Source organism: Xyrauchen texanus, chromosome 25, assembly GCF_025860055.1.
Source record: "Xyrauchen texanus isolate HMW12.3.18 chromosome 25, RBS_HiC_50CHRs, whole genome shotgun sequence".
Lineage (NCBI taxonomy): Eukaryota > Metazoa > Chordata > Actinopteri > Cypriniformes > Catostomidae > Xyrauchen > Xyrauchen texanus.
In genome coordinates this window covers 12,988,332-13,013,471 of record NC_068300.1, presented here as the reverse complement: position 1 = coordinate 13,013,471, position 25,140 = coordinate 12,988,332, and the positions used below count along the sequence as shown (strand labels likewise).

At 36.2% G+C, this 25,140-nt stretch overlaps 1 protein-coding gene across 1 annotated transcript; it reads left to right on the top strand.

Moving 5' to 3' along the window:
- Positions 1 to 10,626: 10,626 nt before the first annotated feature.
- On the top strand, positions 10,627 to 24,974 carry LOC127618878 (interleukin-17 receptor D-like). Its single transcript, XM_052091550.1, has 12 exons — positions 10,627 to 10,869; positions 11,877 to 11,961; positions 15,116 to 15,274; positions 18,359 to 18,477; positions 19,045 to 19,168; positions 19,345 to 19,383; positions 19,483 to 19,628; positions 19,929 to 20,003; positions 21,531 to 21,597; positions 21,865 to 22,014; positions 22,253 to 22,425; positions 23,327 to 24,974. Exons 1-12 carry the CDS (start codon positions 10,699 to 10,701, stop codon positions 23,849 to 23,851), a joined length of 1,833 nt encoding a protein of 610 aa, XP_051947510.1. The 5' UTR covers positions 10,627 to 10,698; the 3' UTR covers positions 23,852 to 24,974.
- Positions 24,975 to 25,140: the final 166 nt, after the last annotated feature.

Sequence of the window (25,140 nt, the reverse complement as noted above, 5' to 3'; positions counted from 1 at the left end):
GAGAACCTTGCCTCAGACAGTAATAGTGTTACGAGTCAGACGAGGAGTGAGGATCTACATGCAGTTTTAATGGGAAAACAATAGATGAACCTGGTAACTCAGAAAATACAAAAACACAGGGAACAAAATAAGACATCCACGAGGGGAAAACCAAAGATGTAAACAAGAGAAACATCCACGAAGGGCACAGGCAGGAACACATTCAGGAACAGACATTATATTCACATTTAATTACTGACAACGAATGGTGAAACAACAGGGTTTAAATACACAAGGATAATGAATAAACGACACACAGGTGAGAACAATGAATGACTGCTGGCAGTGATGAGGGTAGGGAATTATGGGAATTGTAGTGCGGGACAGATGGCAAGGGAGAAACACAGGGCAAACAACAGGGAATCATGACAAATAGCGTCTGACTCCCAGCACAACACCGACTCATTCACAAACTCAAGAGTAAGCCAAAAAAAAAAAAAAAACATTTTCCTACTGAAACCAGTCTAAGTGGGAACGTGATCGAACATCGGCAGGGCATTTGATTCCTTGAGGGAACTTCTTTTTTTTTTTTTATCAAATTGTTTATTATGTTTCCAAGAGTGTTGGTTATGTGAAGGGTGAGGGTCAAAATCCCTTGTCTCTTCAGATATATCAATACATATATATATATATACTATATATATATATCCTTTATATCAATATCTATCTGTATTCTGTTGCTTAACTTCTTTAATAAAGTGATGAATTAACTATATGCATGATCACATAATCAATTCTATTTTCTTATGCATAACTGAAATATACTTTGAATCATATGTGTGTTGAATGTTAATTAGTCTCTTTTAGGAACATTCCAGAGTCTCTCTGTCCTGCACGTCGGCTGAAGGTCTTTTGGGGGATAAGCTTATTTGTGACGCTCTCCAGCCTCTCAGGGGAGGGGGTCAGGGGGAATGCGTTAAACATGTGTTCCAGATGTATTCTGTGTTTGATTGTTACCTTTCCATGACTAATTATATGGTTTAAAGTCCTATGTAATAATACCTGAATAGTAGAAGTGTGATTTTCTCTTATTATTTCTTTAGGGAAGAAATGTATGTTATTTCAACCCTCTCCTCTGCCCGAGGAGTGAATATTTTATCTCTCTGTTTTGGTTTAAATGGCCTGATAATGTGTGCTCTAGCTGTCTTGTGCCCAGAGAAGAACTGTCGCTCGTCAGTGTTTTGTGTGTGCGTTTGACCTTCTACCCAGGTTTTGAACCAGGGGTGCACACCAGGCCGACTCGAAGACGCCCCGCGACCATCTGCGAGGTCACTTCGGATGTAAATCTCGGGCGCGGACGACAAGTGCGCTGATTAATGTTGATAGGCCATTTAACTATCTATATGTTGTGACTTTATGTTCATTTAGCCAATCAGGAGTAAAATAATGGAATGTACGTCCTTGCAAATGGTATAATTGATGTAAGATTTTGTGTAAGGTACGAGTTAGCTTTCGATCTCCTCGTGAGACTTTGTCGCTGGCTCTACCAATTTCACTGCAGACTATTCTTCAGTAAATTTTGATTCTTTAATTGAATTTCTCGACTCCTGGTTTTCTTTCTCCATATCTGGTCCGGGTCATAACTGTTATACCCCTAACATGTAGAGCTGCTGTTAATAACATTACTCAGTGGGTGGAGTGATAACTTCTGCAGAGATCGAATGGATATCAAATGATAACAGCTCATTTACATGGACAGAAAGTAGTTTATTGTGAAAAAACTGCTTAAGACACAAAATAGACTTTGTAAGTGGCACACTCTTTATAACACGATTCAAGCGGTTTGGACAGTAAGCGGCTCCATAGCAATGTTATTTTCCCGTGACACTGCTGTAAATAACCAACAGGGACTACTTCTGTTATTTTCTATTCTCTGTTGTTTTGCTTTATTTTCACATGTCCCTCTGTTGCTGGTGTGTTAGTTAACATCGCAACCTCTCACAGCATTGAGCTGCAATAGCAGGGTTTCCCTCCTTCCTCACTTTACCACACTGGAGCACAAAACATATGCGCACTCTTCAAAAAAATAGTAAGAACGTCACTTTTATGCTTGACACAATGAAAGATATAGAATTAAATATATATGCAGTGAAAGATTCAGACTGGGTCTGGCAAATGGGGCTCTGGTGAAGCTGTGTTGTGCTGCATGGCAACTAACTATGATTTTCAACTTGCTTTTCAGTGACAGAGAAGTTAAAACCCTTCACAATCTGAATTTAAATACAAAATATAATACCATTTGATTACAAATCAGATTTCATTTTTAACATGTGTTTTGAGTTAGTCCTTTTCTAATACACATGGCATTCATCCAGTAGTTTAACATGTAGAAATCAGCACATAATAGGTGATACTTGTGACTTGGTGCATCACAGTAGCATTGGAATACAGGATCAAATGTAAACAATTATTGTGTGAATCATGTCATTACTTTATGATCAACTTCCAGAATAATGTAATTAAAAATAAATGATATACTGTAAGTGTGAATAAGAATCCTATGTATGGAATGAAATACAAACCTTGGTACAAACCCTGCGTGGTGATGACACACCATCACATACACTACAACAGTCAAGTATCTTTCTCAATAAAGATAATAGCCATGATAATATAAACCAAACAAGACACAAAACACATCCTTTATTGAAATCCTCAGACAATTCTAAAGCAAGGCCTTCTCATTTTTCCCAAGGCACAGCATGAAAACTATGGAGAAAAAAAAATAAACAGCATGAGAGCAGCCTATTTTAAAATCATTAACAGATGAATACAATAATTTGATAATCAAATTAAGCTGTGCCCTATTACTGTCATAAATCATTGATGAAACACTCACATTTAGCTAGATAAATTAGATGATTATTAGCCACCAAGGTGTTGGTGATGTCCTGAGGTTCAGCAAGTTTTAGGTCAGCAAGGCTGTGGAAGCAAGTTTCAAGTTTCAAATAGCAGTACCACCTTTGATGTTACAACTTAACACCACGCTGACTTTCCCCAAAACTCCTCTTCAACTTCAACTTCCTGAGGAGGAAGAGGGGGATCATGCTGCTACTGATGATGATGATCCACTGAACCCACATCAAGATAGTGTGACGAAGACTCAGGCTGGTTAGGATCCATATGCGGTTTATTGGGAAGGCGTAAACTCAGGTCGTACAGGCAGGGTCAGGAAACAGTCAAACGGAGAGAGAAGAGGACAGGCAGGCTCGTAACTTGAACAGGCAGAGGGTCAGGGGCAGGCAGCGAACGATCGTAAAGCGGTAAACAGGAGGAATAAACTAGGCAGGCGGCAAACTATCGAGGTCGGGAAAACAGGCTAGGTTGGTACACAGGATAAACAAGACTAAAGAGTAGAAACGCTCAGTAATGTGGCCGGGGCTAACAAGACTTCGCGAGGAAGGAATTCACAGGCACGGTTAAATAGGCAGGGGTAATGAGAGGCAGCTGGGAACAATCAAGGCAGTTAGTAGCCCTACTCGGGAGAGTGCGATCGCCGCAGGCCAGGGAGGGAGACGCCCTCGTCGGTGTTCGTGACAGATAGAATGCATCCTGCAGGAGCAGAAGTCCGAAAACATTTATTTCAGAAAATGTTTGGTTACTTTATAACTTTTTTTTCTATTACTGTATCTATTACTACTTCTGTGAACACCTCACAATAACCACAATCCACTTACACAGACACATTATCCCAAATAGAATTGCTATACATGTATATTTCTACAATTATTGTTCATTTATTTGGAATTATTGGCCATATAAAATTACACTGTGATTTGGGAAATTATGTTTTACATATATGAAAGTGTAAATGAATTAATTGTACACTTACATAGCACTTTTCTGACACTATACTCAAAGTTCTGCAGATATGTTGCATGTACTGTGTGTACAGTACAGATAACTATTCATATAAGTGAAAACCATTAACATGCATATTGTGTTTTTACATATATAGCCATATGTGAAATTTCTCTTTGGAAACATTGTAACAAAGATATTCGCTTATAAATAATAAAATAACTCAATCCTGTGTTCCAAATGAAATAAATAATGACAGGAGGGCACTTCAAAGGGAGAACAGTTGTGACAGTCACGCTGGAAAATCGTTTCAAACTGAATTTTCAATAAAAATTACTTTGAGCACCACAACTTCAAGCCTTCCAATGCACTCAAAGTGGATGGTGAAGTCTTTGAAAGCAATAGGACATAGGGGTGAACCAGGATCTATGCTTCTAACCACAGGGGAAGTTCCAAATACATAACTTTGCGATGCTGTTTGCGAATATTAGTTGTAAGTATGGTTTTGTGAAACGGCAAATCGTTGAACTATGTTGGTAACGATGAAACTTGCAACCATAGTTCCATAGTTCGCTGACAATGCTTTTGGGAAATGGTTCAAAGGGAAGATATCACAGTTATGCCCTTGAGCAAGACACCTAACCTCAAGTTACATCAGTGCTATTATCCCTATAATAAGTGTACTGTACTGTAAGTCACTTTGGATAAAAGTGCTACATAATAAATAGTCATTTGTAAACTATAGTTTTTGTAAAAAACATAAAAATAAAAAGGTGATGCATTTTAGACATTTAGCCCTTTAAAAGCATCCAGTTAAAAACATTGGTATTACTTTACAACAAGGTTTCATTAGTAAACATGAACTGACAATTAACAAGTTTACAGCATTTATTAATATCGGTTCATGTACATTTTAACATACATTTTAACATACAGTTCTGGTTTCTTCAGGATCTCAGTGATAAATAGTCACGTGCATATTCTTAAACAAGCAGGATGCTTTGCAGATTGTAAATATTAAATATGTGCCAAGTCTAATTCAGATGGACTGCTTTCATTTTAAATGCAAGGAAGCATGTCATGGTTTGTTAGTTTGCAGATGTGCAGTCTATGTTCAACCTTATGGACAATACCAGGACTTCAAAGGCTTTTTAAGTTACAGGCGATTTGTGGATCTCTTCTGAACTCTTAGTTAACATCAAAGCCCCATTTGTGTCTCCTTTAGGTCAGCAGGAGTGGAGCATTAAATGAATATTAAGGAGGATTTGATCATCCCAATTGTTAGTAATGTTTCCACAAATGATTATGAATCTACTAGCAGAATAATGTCTAAATATCAGAGCTGTTTACCCTCATTAAAATGTTTTATTACTTTATGTTTAATTAAATATTTGATATGCTTTTAAATAGTTTGTTCACCCAATGGGAAATTCAGCCATCAGTTACTAACCCTCATATTGTTCCAAACCCAGTTGACTTACTACTGTGGAAGCTTACTACCTTTCACTTTCATTACATCTTTATTCTATTTAATGACAGTGAATGGTGACTGAGGATGAGGGTCTTAAAAATAATTGCATTTTAATATACATCATTGTTATGTTGGCTTGATAATAGTTTGGCTATAAATAATAGTTTTAATGATAAACTTAAAAGACAAACACACACATATGACGGACATGTCCGTAAACGATCTCTCTCTCCCGCACGATCCTCTGCAGTCGACCTTTATCCCTCTCGGAGGCTTAATTAGCCTAATACGGGACCGGGTGTGTAGGATCACGACCCGGCCCCACCCTCCGCAGTGCCACATTAATATAATACATTTAGTGTATTTCTTTGCATTTTGTCTGTTTGATGCTGAAGTGAGTTCTTCCTCTATTTTTAGGGCCACTTTTCAGTTATGATGTGCACAGATATATTCGACGATGCCGCTGTTGAAAAAGATGAGGTAAGGAGATGTTAATGTTACATCAGACTTGGTCTCACACTACCAGCTTTTTGACTATCGGCATAAAGTCTGGTCCATATAGAGGGTATGCACTGACGTCACTTTCCCATGGGAACACGCCCGCTCAGTCATACTGAGTGGCAAAACAACCTGCAACATGGCTGCCTTTAGTTGGGGAAACTGAAAACAGGAGTAAAACAAACTGCTCAAATTAAAGGCTGTTAGACTCAACAGTGATCCTTACAACTTACCAAAGAACCAGTGGTCAATGGACATTGACATGTGGCCAGGAATTGGGTTTCCTGACATTTAAATATACCTGATTTTGATGCAGGGGAAATACACAAAGCAAAGCCTGAAGGCACACAAAAGCCTTGACGCTGGGCAGTACTTCAAGATGGGATTTGTTGGAGAAATGAAAGTAACGAGGACACCAATGTATATTCTGGTTGTATGTGGACAGATATGTATTTGTGGAGGTAAAACACAGCAATAATGGATGTTTTTTTTTTATAAATGCTGACAAAAAATATTTAATTGATGAGTAGTCAATACACTATAACCTAGGGTATGGTTTTACCCCAAATTTCAACATACATGACACAAAATGTCAATTGCAAATCCACCTTTTTGGTGCCTGGATTCCAGTTGTTTCTGCTAATTGCAGTGATCCATTTGCTTCTCTTATCTGTAGCTTTCAGTCTGTAAAAATTCATTCAAGCTGAACACTAATGCTGCAACTTAGTCTTTCTGCCACTCAGTGTGTGCATACCCTCTATTGCAGCTTATTCAGGGCATTAACCATGCCCTTACAATGGAAGAGATCGTCTGACCAACATGGAATGGATCCAAACACAAGTTTGTTTTTATGCAATGTTTAGGGGCAGATAAACATGAAATTGGGTATAATTCTTGAGAACAGAATGAAAAGATATCTTGATAAAGGATATCTTGTTTACATAAAAGTGTCAAAACAGAATGTTTGTTAATGATCTGAAGCCATGAACCCTTTATTATTGGGCAAATTCAGCACCTAGTTATTCTTTGCTACCAAGCACTCATTGTAGCTGCCTGGGAACGTCTAAATATGACTGTTCCAATTCAGACTCCTGGAGATTGTGTAAAATCTGATTGTATCTGGCAATTTCAAACTTGCCATTTTGGTGTACAATATGCAATTTTCCAGGTTTGTGCCATTTTACGCTGAGACTACCTCAAACTGGACTGTTCAGATTCAGTGGAAATCCTCAAATCAACACTGCACTAAGACAGATCATTTTCATGTTACACTACCTCATTTGTCCAGTCTCACTAGTTACATTACCTCAAAGCAGCTGTATTTGTCCAGTCTCATGCAGGCAAAGTGGTGCTGAGGAGCTGGTATGAGAAAAATAAACACATCTTCCCAGCCAGCCACTGGGAGCCTTACAACCCCGAAAAGAAATGGGACAAATACACAGTGAGTAACTGGAAACTGGTCACCAGTTTGTTTATGATCCTTTTGTTTACCCAAAAAGTGACTATTCTGTCATCATCTACCTATTCTCATGTCATTCCAAAACCCACATTTAGAAGAATGTCCAAGCTGTTCTTTTTCCATACAACAAAAGTAGATGGAGACCCGATTGTCAAGGCCCAAAAAGCACAATACGGCACCATCAAACTAGTCCATTCAATGGACAAATGTGATGTATGCTAAAGCCATACTATAGCATTGTGTGAGTTTAAGTCTTTTCCTCGCACAAAGTCATTGCAATTGCTTTAGAAGCATGAAAGTTGGGATTACTTCTTTTTCTTTCAATTCTGCAAAACAATTTATTTTGAAAAAGAAAATAATTTGGGTTTCGAGTTATAGGATGTTGAGTAATTTATGGCAGAATTATCATTTGTGGATAAACAATTCCTTTAACCTTCTGAGACCCGAGCATGAATGCTGTGTGCTTTTTTCATTCACCTTTTTGATTTGTAACTAGTAGTTTTCTTACAAATTGATGTCCTCGTATATGTACTTAGGTGTGAAATTTGTGAAATGTAAAATAATACCAAGGTATAGAAAGTCAATTTTTTTTAATCAAATTGATTATGTTTTTAGGAGTGTTTGTTATTCATGATTTTGAGATGTTACAGCCATCACTTTTGATTTTCTGTAAAGCTGCTTTGATAAAATGTGCATTCGGAAAAGCACAAATAAAAAACTTATTTGATTTGATTAGACTTGTTTTTTTTTCGTCAACAAAATCAAAATGTTCAAAAAGTGATAGCTCAGTCTGAAGCATTTTACCACTCAGAAATTTTAATACAAGTAATGGCCAGTATCGTCTAATCACTGCCAACCACGTTAAAATAAAATTAAACTGAATCTAAGTACTGATTACCATTGTCCCATGTCTGCCAAACATGTTGAGTGGTCCAAACATCATCTGCAACCTGAAACTGAACTTTTGGTCATTTGTTAAAAGTGAATGCTCTTGACATCATAGTAAAGATATTGGATTGCTCCCTGTTTAAGGAATGACTTAACCTCCTGTGTGCTGTCTGTCTGCACTGGTCTCAGAACAGTTTGAAAAACACCTTATTTTGTATCCTTAATCCATATGAAGAAAAGATAACAGAAATGTTTCAGCTTTTAGATGAGCCCATTGATTCTCATTGTGATAATGTACAGTAAATATAGGATTTCTTAAGGGCAATAGCGCTATAGTCCACTATAGTGGTAATTGCGTTTAACAGCGTACCATTTCACAATAAATCGATCACATTTTTAAAATGGCATATCGGATGAAAAAGAGACTCTAATCTTTTGACTCAAGCAGGTTCCTGTGTAAAAACTTAAAAAGGTTTCTTACCAGATGTAGTTTTGTTTGAGTTTCTCCCAAAGACACACTCAACTGAGATCGGCACCATGCTGTTTTGTCACATGACTCTGTGATTCAATAGTTTAACCCTTTAATACAGCCCAGAGTGTCCTGAACTGAGATCAGTCAGTTTAAATTAATTAAATGTGTATAGTGTATAGCAAAGACAGAACATAATGTCCACGCAGGAGGATGCAGGGTCGCATTGATGACCTTTTTTTTTTTTTTTTTCTCCACAGTGTTTTTCCTTGCATGCATTTTAAACAATAAGAGAGACAAAAATGGAGATGAAAAACTACCTGCATCCCTATGTTCAGTGGCAGAACCGTATCAAAGTAAAATTACAAGGACAAAGTCTGTAAAGCTGTCCCAACCAAAACCAAAAAGTCATGTTCTCCAAGACTGGCAGACATTTTATTCGGGGGATGAAAACAAGATGTTGGCAGTGTACAAATGAATTATGACAGTGTTTTGGATATACTGGGGTCACACATATGGCTTTGGTTGGTTTCCCAGTTTTATTGTGGACATTTTCCACATCTGTTTAAGCAAGTCATTTTTGAATTTTGTTTCAGATTCGGAATATAAAACAAGGTAAGAGTATAAATAGACATACAAATAATAGGACATAGAATGGCATATGTACATGTGCAAGGTAGGGGGATGTACAGTTATTGAACTAAATCTGAGTGAATTTACATATGTGCATGAGATATTTATTTACATTACTGCATTATGGGGGAGTTCTGAGGCAGTTAAATTGTTCATGTGGAAATGGCCTGATGGTAGAAACAGTTCTTGTGCCTGGATGTCATGGCACTCAGTGCTCTGTAAAAGGCCAGAGGGCAACAGTTCAAAGAGGGAGTGGGCAGGGTGTGTGGGGTCCAGAGTGATTCTACCTGCACGTTTCCTCACTCTGGAGACACTTGGAGGGTGGGTGGGGGGGACCAATTATCATCTTAGCAGTCCTGATTGTCCGTTGTTGTTTCCTTCTGTCCAATTTGGTAGCAGAACCAAACCAGACAGTTATAGATGTACACAGGACAGACTAAATGACAGACGAGTAGAACTGTGTAAGCAGCTCCTGTGGCAGGTTGAAGTCCTTTTTCATCTCTACTGTTTTGAGCGTGTTCAGCTCAAGGTTGTTGTGACCGCACCAGACAGCCAGCTGATCGGCCTCCTGTCTGTACGCAGACTCCTAACCTTTGCGGATGATGCCGATGACTGTTGTGTCATCTGCAAACCTCTGTAGCTTGACAGTGGGGTCTTTTGCAGTGCAGTAATTCGTGTACAGGGATCGCATCTCTGAGGAGCACCAGTGCTAATATTGAGGGTCCCGGATGCAAGTTTTCCCAATCTCACTAGCTGCTGCCTATCTGTTGGAAAGCTGGTGATCCATCGACAGATTGGTATGGGCACGGATAGCTTGGTCAGTTTGGTTGAGAGTTGATCAGGCATGATCTGAAGGCTGAACTAAAGTCTGTTCATCATGCCTGTTGTTGCATTTAAAGCTTGTTCAAAAATAAACTTATTGTTTATGTACATTTGCATAGTTTCCAGTTGTAACAATTTATTGCAACAAGAGCTCTACTGTATTTTTGTCCAGCTTAATAAATGCTATTAAAGCAAGAGACTTTGGACGTAAAACCACATGGTGGGTTTAATGGAATCACTCTTGGAGACACGTAGTAACCACAAGCCTTGTTTTCACAGATGCTGTATGTTTTTTTGGCCACTGGCTATTTGTTCCTGCAGGAATACTCAATGGTGTGATTGATTTTGGTCAGTATTCTGTTGCACAATCAGGTTTTAAGCCGAATGATACGATTCTTACCAGCTTTGAAATAGTAAACAACATACCTGGCTGAAAAGCTGATGGATTGTCTCTTCAGCTTTACAATTTACCCTCAGGGCACCACTCCCTCTGCTTTGGTTGTTTTCAGTCAACCTTTCATTTCCACCCTTTGCCTACCTCCTCCCTTCTCCACCCCATCCGCTTTTACACAACTGGTCTTGGGTTCTTGAAGAGACCTGAGCGATCATATTTACAGGATGTTGCTTTTTAGGGTATTGAAGCAAGTTTTCAAGGCAGGAGAAGGGAACATAATGTGGTCATCCACACTGACCCTGGACCTGGTCCTGTTGGGCAGCTTGTGTCTTGGTGTCCATGTAGAACGAACATCGTACAGACCTCAGAGCTGCACGATTGAATGCATCCAGCAGGTAAGACTACATACTTTCACTTCCAGTAAACTGTGCCAGGTATCAGGTTAAACCATAAGGAGTCATTGGTAATCATTTAGAGCAGTTCTACAAAGCTTTAATTGTAGATTCACGATAGTGAATACTATACAAGTACAAAATTATTAGAGGCAAAATTGTTTGGTGTTGTGGAAATAATGCCATGTGGCACAGTTGTAATTTTTTCTTTCTGTGTTTAGATTATCTTATTACACATTTTATCATTTGTATTTTTACAATGAGTTTTCACTTTGGACATCTGGGTCTGGGACAAGTCAACTAAAACAACTAAACTAAACTAAAACAGTCAAATCTGTACATAAAAGGCATTTGGAAAATACTACAACTTAAATGTTTTAAGGCCTGGTAAAAAATGTCCAAGTCAGTTATAATGTGACTTTCATATACAGTATACAACATAATTAAATCTGTTCGTTTTAATAAAATTCAACCCCTCTGACATGAAAGTGCCCATACATTATTGTATTATAGAAACTTAGGTTTTGACATCAATCAGTAATATGCAGTTTCCAAAAGTGGTAAAAACGACTTTTTATTATTGCTTTTTCAAAATAGACACCCTTGGCTTAGATCAGGGGTTTTCAAATGTTTTGATGAAAAGGAATATGATGTTATCCTTGTGCAGGACATTCTACATTTTTGGCTAAATTTGTTTGCTAAACTAAACAAAACTGTTCTTATTCATTCACCTTTCACGCTTATTCTCACAGATGCCTGGATGCATTATTGTAACACATGATATGCTTTATGTTCACATTTGTGTACTTAAGTGTCTATGATTTCTTTGTTCCATTTATATATATATATTTGCTCCTTTGCTTCTATCCCATGCTGGAGATTATTTAAAGCCTGTCTTCTCTAGCTGGTTTTTCTGGTTGCTGGTTATGAAACCAAAAAGCTTGAAAAGCTTACAATCCCCTTTCCAGAACTGAAAAGTCCCATTTTATGACAGACTGGTTTATTTTCAGGGAGACCCAGAATGTGAATACTGCAGAATCACAGCAGATGATGTGCAGTTCTCTCTCAGCATTCCCTCTAACAGTCCTTATGGAAGTAAGTAATCCAGCTCGTTCAAGATTCAACAGTCTTTGCAAAGGTTAATTGACATCCAGTATTAACAGGGGTGTAAAAGTACTTGAGGAATTGTGCTTCATTACTTTGGTATTATTTTGGGCAAATTTAACTCTAGTAATTTTCAAGGCAAATACTTACAACTTAATTTTTCGACATTCAAAGTACTCATTATATTCAGTATGACTTAAATCTTCCTTCTTAAAGGAATGTTCCGGGTTCAGTACAAGTTGAGCTCAATCAACTCTATTTGTGGCATAATATTGATTACCACAAAAATGTTCGTCCATCCTTTTCTTTAAAAAAAGCAAAAATCTTGGTTCCAGTGAGGCATTTATAATGGAAGTGAATGGGGACCAATTTTTGAACATTATGGGTGTGTTCACACTTGGCAGGTTTGGTTCGATTAAAACGAACTCTGGGGCAATTGCTCTGTTAGTACGGTTCATTTGAACTAGTGTGAATGCTGTCAACTGAGCCTTGGTGCGTACCAAACAAGCGGACCGAGACCACCTGAAAAGGGGGTCTTGGTCCGTTTCCAAATTAACTCTGGTGCGGTTCGATTGATATATGAACGCAACTTGGACCAAAGACGTCTAAACGGACCAAAAACAGGAAGTAATTTGCCTAATACTGACCTCAAGCATACCTGGTTCTTCTCATCATAGGAGCTATGTTGCCCATTATAGATCGGTACAGGCGTAGGAAACTCTGTCAGCTGTCCTTGAAGCATAACTTCGTTTGTGCCTGCAACGGAGGAATTCCTGGGGCTGCTTTGACTCCTTTACACATTTTATTAGCTCTTCGTTTGTTCTCAGCTAGTAAAAATACCACCATATATACATATATAAATATAAAGAGTGCATTTTGCACAGCAGCCAGCATTGGTTTGGATGATCGGCAAGTTCCGTCAGAAAATATACGTCATAAAAGCTGTCCAAGCAGGTTGTGACTTTTTCCTGATGCCTTTTGCTTTGTATTGTTTGGTTTGGTGTTAAAAATGCCAGTGTGAACCAGGACTAAGGCTACGACTACATTAATCCGGATAAATTTGAAAATGGCATTTTCTTTTCAAAACACTCTCCGTCCACACTAACGTTTTCAAGCATTTTCCAAAAGTTGCTTGTCCACATTGAAACGTATGAAAATGCATAAATCGTGTCACTGCGCATGTGGAAAATCCCCGACGCATGTACAGTCTGAAAAGCATTTGTCCTCGTGTTCCGTCGCCGGACACCAATTCCGAGTAAACTTCCCTTTGCCTTTGAAGGAATGCAATGTAAAGGTTGTAAAAACTGACATACATTTTTTAACAACACTATCAAAGTGAGTATCAGGCACAACAGGACTACTATAACACAGGTCTCCATCTTATTTGTTTTGGTTGGATAGATCACATGACTAAAAATGTGTCATCGTTATCCAAAGCATCCGTTTTCACAGTCCACACTACTATTGGGGACTTTTCACACTACTGAGAAAACAGCATTCAAATGTATCCACTTTGGAGCGCATTTTCAAAAAGCCCTGTTTGCGTGGACAAAAACACCGTCTCAGTGTGGACGGAAGGCCAAAACGGAGAGAAAAAGATACGTTTTCAAACGAAAATCTATTAGTGTGGACTAGGCTTAAATGTATAATTTTCTTTTTTGGTCCGGACCAAAAGGACCAAGAGAACCGAACTACAAGTGTGAACACACCCTAAAAGACTCATTGTTTCAAAAGTATAATCACAAGACATAAAGGATATATGTGTAAAAATTATTTTCATGTGATAAAATCACTTTCTAACACTTATGACTTTACACAGAAAAGGTTAGTAAGTGATTTTAGTAATATCTAATTTTACAACTTAGTTACCATGATGATGTAATGTCAACAAACCCTAAAATGACTGTTAAAATGACGATTTAAACAACTTCACAGCTCAAATTATACACAAGTTTTAACAGAAGAGTTAATGTAAGTGCTTTTATAAAATTAGAAGCGTCACATTTCTGTGTTTAAACCCTCCGAAATTTGGCCCCATTCACTTCCATTGTAAGGGCCACATTATAACAATGATTTTTTGCTTTTTTTAAAGAAAAGGAGGGAAAAGGAGGGATGAGTCGAAACCTGGAATATTCCTATAAACCTCATATTTTACTGTTTAATGAGCTAAGAATTTTTTTTTCTTTTACTTTTATTTAAAACACCCAGTGGCCTCCTATTTTGTATGTACATTTTAATTGGTAAATGACAGTAATGGTCATTGTCCTTGTAAAAAGATGTCGCATCAGTCAACACAACACTGTCTTTGAACTAAAGGAAAATATTTGAATAGCAAACACACTTTTCAGGTGTCATAACTTAAATTGTAGTTACATTAACTGCCCTGGACTGATCTTGTTGAAATTACTCTGTTATGCAAGTTTTTGTTGGCTGAACTTGAGAAAAACTATTCTGCTGAAATAATAAATATCAAGGAGACTACGCACATCATGATCACATATTCAGATTCCCAGTATGCATTGCAGCATTATTAATCAATTATGTAATTTGCAGTTACAGCTAATTTTTTAACACAATGATGTCAAGATCATTGTGAATTTCATGTAAAGTATTGACAAACATGCTTATCTCCTTTGACTAACTGAAAACAATAGATTGATTAGACATTGGTCTCTGATCATAAATGGGCCATTTATCATCAAATGACAGTTTATTTTACCTCTGACAATAGAACTAACTACTTCTATGGCTGTCAATTATATTAAATGATAATGTGAATAGTTGAACTTCAATATTCAGTTTGAATTTAATTAGTCTGTAGTTGATTGAACTAAGAAAGTCAAGTTTACTTAACTTTACTAAGCTTGTTTAACAAGTTATTTTAAGTCAATGTTATGTTCTGTTTCAACAACTTTCTGTTCACAAAGTTAGTGTATCACTTCTGCCTTTTGATTTCATCAGTCTGTTTATAAAGCTAAAAGGTTTTTTAATGTGTTAGTCAAATGAAATGTGCAAGTATTTAGCAACTGGCTGGTATATAACTGTTTACTTTTATTTAAAGTAGTACAATGGCAGGATATTCGTCTGTCAGGTAAAACCCATCATTGTTTACTCATACTGTCTAGTAACTCCTCTCCTCGGCCAGGTTGTGTACCTTGGCCTTGTCACTCTTTTCTAGGCCAGGAAACCCCAGAGGTCTGCCAGCATTATGTTAATGCTCCACACAATATTAGCATTGAGTTTGAAGGCAGTGAAGATCCTCTATATGATGCCATTACTGTGTCATGGAGCCCAAGCCAGTTCGGTAATGTAAAAAATACAAACACAGCTTTTCATGAGGGGTGGTGAAGTCTGCTCATTATAGATCTGGGGCTGGATTCATAAAATCTAGAATAAATTATAAGAACTTTATAAGAAGGTATCTTGCTCTAAATGTTGATGTTAAAGAAAAAATATATTTTTAACTATAAAAAAGAAAATGGTTAAGAAGAATTGTATTTTTTAAAGAATGCTTCATGAATCCGGTTGTATGTTTAAACAAATGTAAGGGTTGATTCATGAATTAATTTCACCATTGTGCCTGTAAGCAAGGCTTTTTAAAGGAATTCTCCAGGTTACAAGGTTCCAGTGAGGCACTTACAATGGAAGGAAATGGGGCCAAACCATAAACGTTAAAAGACTCACTGTTTCAAAAGTATAGCCACAAGACATAACAAATATGCATGCTTACATATTTTATTTTGTATGATACAATTGCTAACCTTTTCTGTGTAAAGTGATATCCAATTTCACAACTTTGTTGCCATAAAAACGTAACCCAGTAAAACCCTAAAATGACTTCTAGTCAGCTCAGAGGCTAAGATATTCAATGAAACAATGAGGGAGGTGCTTAAACTGAAAATTAGACTGAATGTCTATGGACGAGCACATCTGTAAAGACTAAAATGCCTTAGAGCGCCTCCTACATTTCAAATCTGTATATTGGGATGGAATGTGATAGAGAAATCAATCTTTTTTTTCTCTAGTGCTTTCTTCCACCTAGTAGAATAAAATGAGACTTTTCAAAGTGAGTTAGAGTGAACAGAACCATATTTACATGTTTAAAAATTTAGGACAAAAAATCAATTCTGTATCAAAAAATGATAAAAACATACAATATTATTTGCGAAAAATGTAAGTATTTTTATTTGGGTGGTTCTGTATAAAAATTAGACCAATGTTTTGCAATAAGTCCACATGTGTGAATGGTGAGCTTTTAAATTTGAGTGTGGTTAGGGTCTGTGACGTGCTGTTTGTTTACCACAGAAAATTATTTTGATTTGTCCCTCAGGCTGTAGAAAAAAAAGTAGTACGTTTACAGGAATGAACTTACAATGCCTGTAGAGGATAAAATGCACGGTTTCAAAACTGTAGCCGCAAGACATTGCGGGTTGACATACAGTGGGTTTAAAAAGTCTACACACCCCTGTTATAACAGCAGGTTTTTGTAACAATGATAAATTATATCAGAATTTTTGCACTGTTAATGTAATAATTACAACCTATTCAATGCAAATTAAATCCAAAGTGACACATTTCAGAGAAAATTTTAAAACTTAGAATAACCTAACTGCATAAGTGTGCACATCCCTGAACTAATACTTAGTTTATGCACCCTTTGATTTTATTAGAGCACTCAGTCTGTTTGGGTAAGAGTCTATTACCTTGGGATATCTTGACTTGGGAATATTTTCCCACTCTTCTTTGCAAAAACATTCCAGATTGGTCAAATTGTGAGGGCATCTCCTGTGGACGGCCCTCTTCAGGTCCCACCACAGATTTTCTGTAGGATTCAGGTCTGGGCTCTGCATGGGCCATTCCAAAACACTTCTTTTGTTGATTTGGATGTGTGCTTTGGATCATTGTCATACTGAAAGGTGAAAGATCTCTTCATTTACACCTTTCTAGCAGACACAAGAAGGTTCTGTGTCAAAATTGACTGGTACGTGGAGCTATTCACGATTCCCTCCACCTTCACTAAAGCCCCAGTTCCAGCTGAGGAAAAGAAGCCCCAAAGCATGTTGCTGCCACCACCATGCTTCACTGTGGATATGGTGATCTCTTGCTGATGCGCTGTGCTGTTTTTGCGGCAAACATACCTTCAGACCAGAACACATTTTTCCACATGGTTTTGGGTGCCTGGATATAGGTTTTTGCAGGCTTGGATGTTTTTATTTGTCAGAATATTCTTGGTCTTGCCACCTCGCCCCATAGCCCAGACAGAGAAGAATACAGGAGATAGTTGTCACATGTAGTTTGCAACCACTACCTGCCAGAAAGAGCTACAGCTCCTTTAATGTTGCTGTAGGCCTCTCAACAGCCTCCCTGACCGGTTTTCTTTTTGTTGTCACATCAAGTTTGGAGGGACGTCCTGTTCTTTATAATGTTACTGTTGTGCCATACTTTCTCCACTTGTTGATGACTGTCTTCACTGTGTTTCATGGTCTATCTAATGCCTTGTAAAAACATTTGTAGCCCTCACCTGATGGATACCTTTCAACAATGAGAGCCCGTTGATGCTTTGTAGCTCTTTGTGGCCATGACTCTTGTAGTAGCATAGAACCAAGAAGATGTCAGAAAAGCACTACAAGAACAGCTGAGATTTATTTGGAGTTATTCAGACTAATTTCAGGTGAAGACAGGTGTGTACTATTTCACATGAGCTTGATGATTGGTTGATTCTGAACAAAGCCACATACCCAATTATAAAAGGGTGTGCACACTTATGCAGTTAAGTTATTCTAAGTTTTTTATTTTTTCTCTGAAATGAGTCACTTTGGTTTTCAGTGGCATTGCATAGGTTGTACTTTATATTAAATGTGCAAAAAGTCTGATATGATTTAAATTTGTTGACAATCACAAAAGCCTGCTGTTTTAACAGGGGTGTGTAGACTTTTTATATCCACTGTAATATAAGTATGATAAAATAAATGAGTGTGATAACATTTGCATAAATCGCATGATACCAGAAAGGGACTGATTCATAAACCACGTTATTCATTCATCTAGTTATGCAATTCCCACTGCTAAAAGCCCAATTTAAACAACATTACAGCTCAAATAGCTTCAAATTTTGTGAAGAATAAATATGTGCTTAAAAATAGGAGCAACACATTTCTACTTTTAAACCCTCTGGAATGCCTTGTCACATAGACTTCCATTGTAAGTGCATTACTGTGAATATATTCATGCAATATCAAAAAAATTATAACTAAACTATAACCTACTAAGCAGAGGAAAATACAATCCAATTTCAATTTAATTTCCTTGAAGTATATACCATCCCAAAATAATTATTTGACTGATTGCAATTATTAATTGTATTAATTGATTGATATACTTTGTGCAGGTATTGCATTCTTACGTGGATTTCAAGTAACCCTGCAAGCACTTGGTGGCTCTCAGGTCATTTGTCAACTCTTTCTCCTTCGTAATAATCTGTCTCTCACCCCTGCACATGCCCAAACGGTATGTAAAAAACAACAAACTGGGTAGCATCTGCATCAATATTTCTTTGTGCTTAAAATGCAACATTAATAATATGTATTACATGACAAATTCTATTTATATTTAATATGCAAAATTAATATGTAATATGATAGTATGCAATATAATGTGTAATATGTACCACATTATAAGAAAAAACAGGGTTTAGGGGTCTTTTAATTATGTTTTTTTATTTTTTTGTCCATTTGCATTGTTGGGATTTTTTTTCAATGGAGACCTGAGCAAGATGGCTATCTTTGACCATTGTGATACATCTCGCTCCTTTTTTTAGCATCTCATGCAATGAGCACAGTGTCTTGAGACTGCAATCTGTTAGATTAAATTTGTCATGCTGCATCTTGTTTTTGTTTTTGTGTTTTTGTTTTTATGCAACCGTATACATTTTTTTTCAACATTCATAGTCTTCTACCCATTTTTGTTTTCACTTTGACCCTAATTACGTTCAATTGTATGCACTCATTGGCATGTAGCCTACTTCTTTAAGTCTGAAGTTGTCTCCGTAACATATTTCTGTGATGGTTTTCATAGGTTTATCACTCAGACCTCTTCACACATCTGTCGTTGGATACTGAATATGTCGTGACTATCATGGCATTGCCTGTACCTGAGCAGTGGGACCGGTTTCATGAGAAGAAATTTTTTTTTACACGCTGTAAGGATAAACACTTTATTGCCTCTGGTTAAAAGTACACCCAGTAATTAATTAAATAGCGATCAACAATACAATGTACAATCTTTTAACATTTGACATACATCTACTGACTTGTAACATCTTTAAAAAGTTTGTAAAATGCAGTAAACATGTCGTAAGCACCTCTGTCTTTACAGCATGTCCTGAAAAAAATGGTCTTGAAGAGTGTAAGGATGGTGAGTTCAGTTAAATTTATGACTTTCTGTGCTTGTTTTAGTTATTTTGTTTATTTTTTCATGGTAATGTGTTTATTTATGCTCTGACAATTATTATAGACTGGTATCCCAGCTACATTGAGGTACACCAGGAGAACCAGGACATTCTCGTGACCTTTAACCTAGCACCTGAGAACTTCAAAATACGGCACTATTTTTCATCATGCTTTGGAGGCGGGCTACGAAATTACACAACTATTAAGCCAGTGGGTTTCATAAAACATCATTTTGAATTGAAATGATAATATCTAAAATTTGTATCAAGCATATTTTGTATGATAGATACAATGAATCATTATACATTATATGCAATATACTGTATATTACAATATATCATTTATTTATCAAATTAAATGTATGTATATAATTATATTTTATATATCATTTATTTTACAATTTATAAATAAAAAAAACAAAAGACATTGCAAAATATTTCTAAAGTGTTTAACTTTTTTTCTTTGTTTTAACTGTCTACGTTAAGTCACAATAATGTTTGTTGCTCTTAGGATTTCAGTGTAAACAAGACACATCACACATACCGTTTGCAGAATCTCCAAGCAGGTATAAACTATACCTGTGAGGTGAGTCTTTTACATCATTTGATTTCTCAGTCATTCACAACCATTCAGGCAATTGCAACAATAGGCTTGTAGATATGAAGCTAGTTGTTCAAGTGAAGTTTTATGCACTTATGTTGGCTGGAGCCTAGCGGTTAACGCACATGATCCAATAAATTCAGTTTACGGGCTTATGTTGGCAATTTGAGTTTAAATTTGGATCAAATCCCAATCACATTCTCCCCTATTTTCAATACAGTCTGTTTTTCATCTCTGTACTATCCCTATAAATAAAAGTGCCTGAATAAAAATGCAGAAATGTTGATATGATATCTTTTAAGCTGACATATCACTAAAATAACAAAAGGTACCATGGTAATAGCATGGTATTATTTGTAAGTACAGTATTGTAAAGAAATGTTCCTTATTCATTACAAGTTCATTTTCATCCAAAAATGAAAATTCAGTCATTGTTTACTCACCCTCATGCCATCCCAGATGTGTCACCTCCTTCTGAAGAGCACAAACGAACATATTTAAAATATCTCAGCTCTGTAGGTCCTTATAATGCAAATGAATGGTGGCCAGAACTTTGAAGGCCCAAAAAGCATATAAAGGCAGCATAAAAGTAATCCATAAAGCTCCAGTGGTTAAATCCAAATCCATTCAGAAGCATTTTGATAAGTATGAGAAACAGAAAAATATTTAAGTCCTTTTTACCATAGATCTCCACATTCACTTCAAAATGTTAAAGTAAAAGTTAAAGTGGAAATCAATGGTAAAAAGGACTTAAATATAGATTTTTGTTTTCTACTCACACATTTCACAATGCTTCTGAAGACATGGATTTAAGCACTGGAGTCATTTGGATTACTTTTATGTGGCTTTTATGTGATTTTTGGAGCTTCAAAGGTCTGGTCATCATTCACTTGCATTGTAAGGACTTACAGAACTGAGATATTCTTCCAAAAAGTCTTTGTTTCTGTTCTGCAGAAGAAAAAGTCATACACATCATGGATGGCATGAGGGTGAGTAAATGATGAGAGAATTTGTATTTTTGGGTGATCTATACCTTTAACAGCATTTGTGACATATATGTTGAGTACAACAAAATATTATTTAGACTAAAATCGTGGTTACTCTATTAAGGTATTTACAGTGAGAGGGAATGGGTCAAGTTCATTAACATGAAAATACACACTGTTTCAAAAGGATAGCCAAAAGACAAACATTACTGTAACTTTTTTGGCTTATTTTTTTATAATAATAATAATTGACGAATTTCAGTGAGGTAAAATGAAGTAAATGTATGCTTTTGTTGATCATTTCTAAAAGTAGTACTCTTAGGTAATAGCTTAGTGTTGGTCATGTACCATTGTAATACCATGGTATTCTTTGAAGTACCGTATAGTATCATGCAGATATAACATGTACATGAATATGATCACTATTCAGGTCCATGGGAAATATAAAACCACCGTGGTGTTGTTGGAAGAACATTTTTGTCTTTGCTTGCAATTTCTGAATGTACTCTAAGTCTACACCCTCCAGATTGCAGCTGATGTCCTGGATGCCGTTAGGAAAACATTCTTAGTTGTAGTTCAACATAATTCTGAAGGTAACTCAGAAATCAAAAAGTAAAGTGATTCAAACTTTTATTACATGTTAAATGAAGGCCAGATGATGAAGAAAATAAATGTGTGGCACATTAGGAGGTCAGTGCTCTCGGTGTGTAACTGCATGTTTTGGAGTAATATGCCTGCTAGCTTTCAAAGGGACAACACCCACTGAAACTGTTGTGTTATACAAGAATTAAATGCTTCTAAGAAGTGTTTTCAAAAAGATGGCATCATTGATTTGACATTTTTCCCTTTCCCACGACCAGAGCCATTAACCTCACACATCACAGAGAGCGCTTCACTCATTGTCCTCTTGTCAGTGGGAATTTTGCTAGCTGCTACTGCGGTGCTCACCTTCACTGTTGTCATTGAGAAAAGAAAGAAGAAGAAAACAGTCAAGACTAAATTAAGACCAGGTGGGTATTTCTAATCTTTAAAATAAATGTATTTTAATTTACAAATAGTAATAATACCATATTCTGTTTATATTTATAATATTATATTGTTACAGCAACAGTTATTTGGGACTGTTATTTGTTTGCCATTTTTTGTCTGTAGCTTTAGTCTTTCCCAGAATGACAATTCAAGCATGAAGATGCACATTTTGTTATTTTTTTTTAAAGGGTAATTATGTTGGTATTTTCTACTTTTCAGATATAATTGAACAGTACTATGAAAAAAAGATGGATGAAGGACAATGTGTTTTGCTGGACAATAACACCCGCCCCCCTCGTCTTCTTATTTGTTACTCTAACAATGATGGTCCTGCCCATGTAAGAGTTGTGTTGCAATTGGCTGCTTTTTTACAAAAGCACATGGCTACAGAGGTAAATATTAACTTTTTTTAATTAAATATAGCTTACTTTGACTGTTCATCTTTAACAGAGTTATTACAGTAACAGATATAATACATCTTTGATATGGTTCAACAGATACTTTATTAGCCTTTGTTTGGCCATCATCATGTCAATTAGTCACAGATCAATAAATTGGTCATATTTGGGCACTTTAAGATTATCAGCAGATGTCTATAATTGTTAGTGAATGGCTGTGAAGTGTTGTCTCTGTTTTTTCTTGTTCTTCATATATCTTCATACATTTTGAGAGAATACTGTGTAAAATCAATGTTCATTTGATTTCAGCAATTTTGTGTACATCTCTTTAAATTAATTTGTAAGTGAATTAAATTGTATTATTATGGAAGCACATTTCTGCCAGAACGAAAGAAAAAAAAAATAATTGTGCATAATTTCAAAAACTAAATCATGTTTTATGAGATAAAATGTAATAATGATTAGATTTAACATCATTGTTTTGAGATAAAAGATCATAATTATGAGATACTTAGTCATAGTTACGAAATTAAAAGTCATTTATTAGATTCAAAGTCATAATAAGACATGAAAAGTCCCAATTATGAGATAAAAAAAAAAATTATTCAATAGTATCTAATTTTTTTGCATAAGTATAACTTTTTTCTCAAGAATATGATTTTGAATCGAATAATTATGACTTACCAATTCACTTTTTTTTATGTAGAGGAAATTAGTTTCCATATTTATACATTTATATTTATTTTCTATTTTTAGTTTATATTATATATTTATATTTATATGTTTATAAAACCAATATTGGTTGACCAAGTATTTTAAAATACAAATTAAATTAATCAATTTGAACATTCATTTTCACTGATTTTTCACATCATTTCTGTATATCACTGTTTAGGTGCATTTGGACTTATGGGAGACCCTTAGCATTATGGAGGAGGGCAATATTGGGTGGCATTGCAGGAGAATGAAGGAGTGTGACTTTGTGCTGGCCATTTGCTCCAGAGGTCTCCTTCAGAACCAGAAAAACAAGTACGAGGACGAGGAACCCGTGAAGAACCCCACTTTAGCCACCATTGCCATAATCGGAGAGGAGATGTGCCATGCCAAAGCCCTGGGTCAGGACCTCTCCAAATACATGGCTGCCATTTTTGAGTACTCACAGGAATCAGATATCCCAGCTATACTAGGCCTTGCTTCAAGATACATGCTGACCAAAGACTTACCTTTGCTCTTCTCCCATCTTCATGGAGTGGCTTTGCAGAAGCCTGGATTTAACCTGCAGGTGGATAACATTTCAGAAAGCGGTTTCTCTAAACTCCCAGCTGGGGTGGCACTACAGCTGGCCATCCAGGAGGCCAAAGCACTTATCTCCGATGAGCAGACTGAAGAGGAATATGTAGGAATTCCAATCATTTCATAAGAGTCCCAGCAAGACAATGCAATAAAACTGCTTTAGTGTGTGCACTCACACCCATTACATGCCCTAGATGGAACATACACAATGGCTTTTATTCACTATAATAATATATAATAAGATGTGCCATACAGGCTTCCTTTTTGGGGTTTTATCCCCCTGCTGCTTCTGTGTTTGTTAGACTTATGATTTAAGCCTGCCAGATGAAAATTCAAAAGAGTTGATTTAAAGGAGGGACCTGAGCCTGGGCTTTTCTGACTTGAGCTACCCAAAACACCCTAGAAACGCCCTAGCAATCACCTAGAACACCTTAGAAAGTGCATAGGAGTGGCATGGCAACCACCCACAACACCTCTGCATCGTGGAGACATGTTTTGCACCACTTAAAATTTCTCAAATAAAAAGGTAGTTCAGCTTGAGTCTTTAATCCCTCTTCAGACCGCTGTGAAAAAAACTCATATGCGGGAAGCTGAATTATTTTGGAAGATGATGTGTGAGCAGAATATTGTGAATGTAAATTAAATGTCCCACTTGTAAGTGTATTTATAATTGCATAAATGTATGTAATCTTTTGCTCATGTATATGAATGTGAAATGTAATCAAGTGAATATTCACAGTATTTGCATGCATATCCATCAGTTTGGCACTATTGGAGTCTTTTTCTATTACCACTGCACAACAAATGCCAAACATAATAGTGAAAATTGTATTATATTAATTATTTTTTTATTTTTTGTGAAATTTGCCCAAGGCTGACCTGAAGTTTTGCTTTTTTTTTTTTATTACCAAATAACCTTTTTTTCTTGAAGTAATTCCAGTTTCTTGAAATTAAGTACTTATGCTGCAGCTATTTTTGCTTTTGTATAACATGAAGGGAAATGTTGTTTTACTGTTTTTTTTATTGTACATTATTCTTTGTGGCAATATACATCTAAATGTCTTTGCGTGGTCTTCTGTTAATTATAAATACAACACTCATTTAGCAAAGAATAACAATGAAACCCACCAGTTTCTCATTCTTAAATCAGCATGGTAAATATCTTTGTTTCCAGAATACAAGCTAAAAAAAAAAGTTCTTGCACATACAGTTTATTATTGCATGAGATTTTACAAATAAACTTACATTTTGCCAGAATTATTATGTCCAATTTATTTATATATATATATATATATATATATATATATATATATATATATATATATACATATACACGTATATACTGTATATACTGCATGACCAATTATTAGGCAAATTGTATTCCTCAGGATTCATTTTATTGTTGAACAAACACAA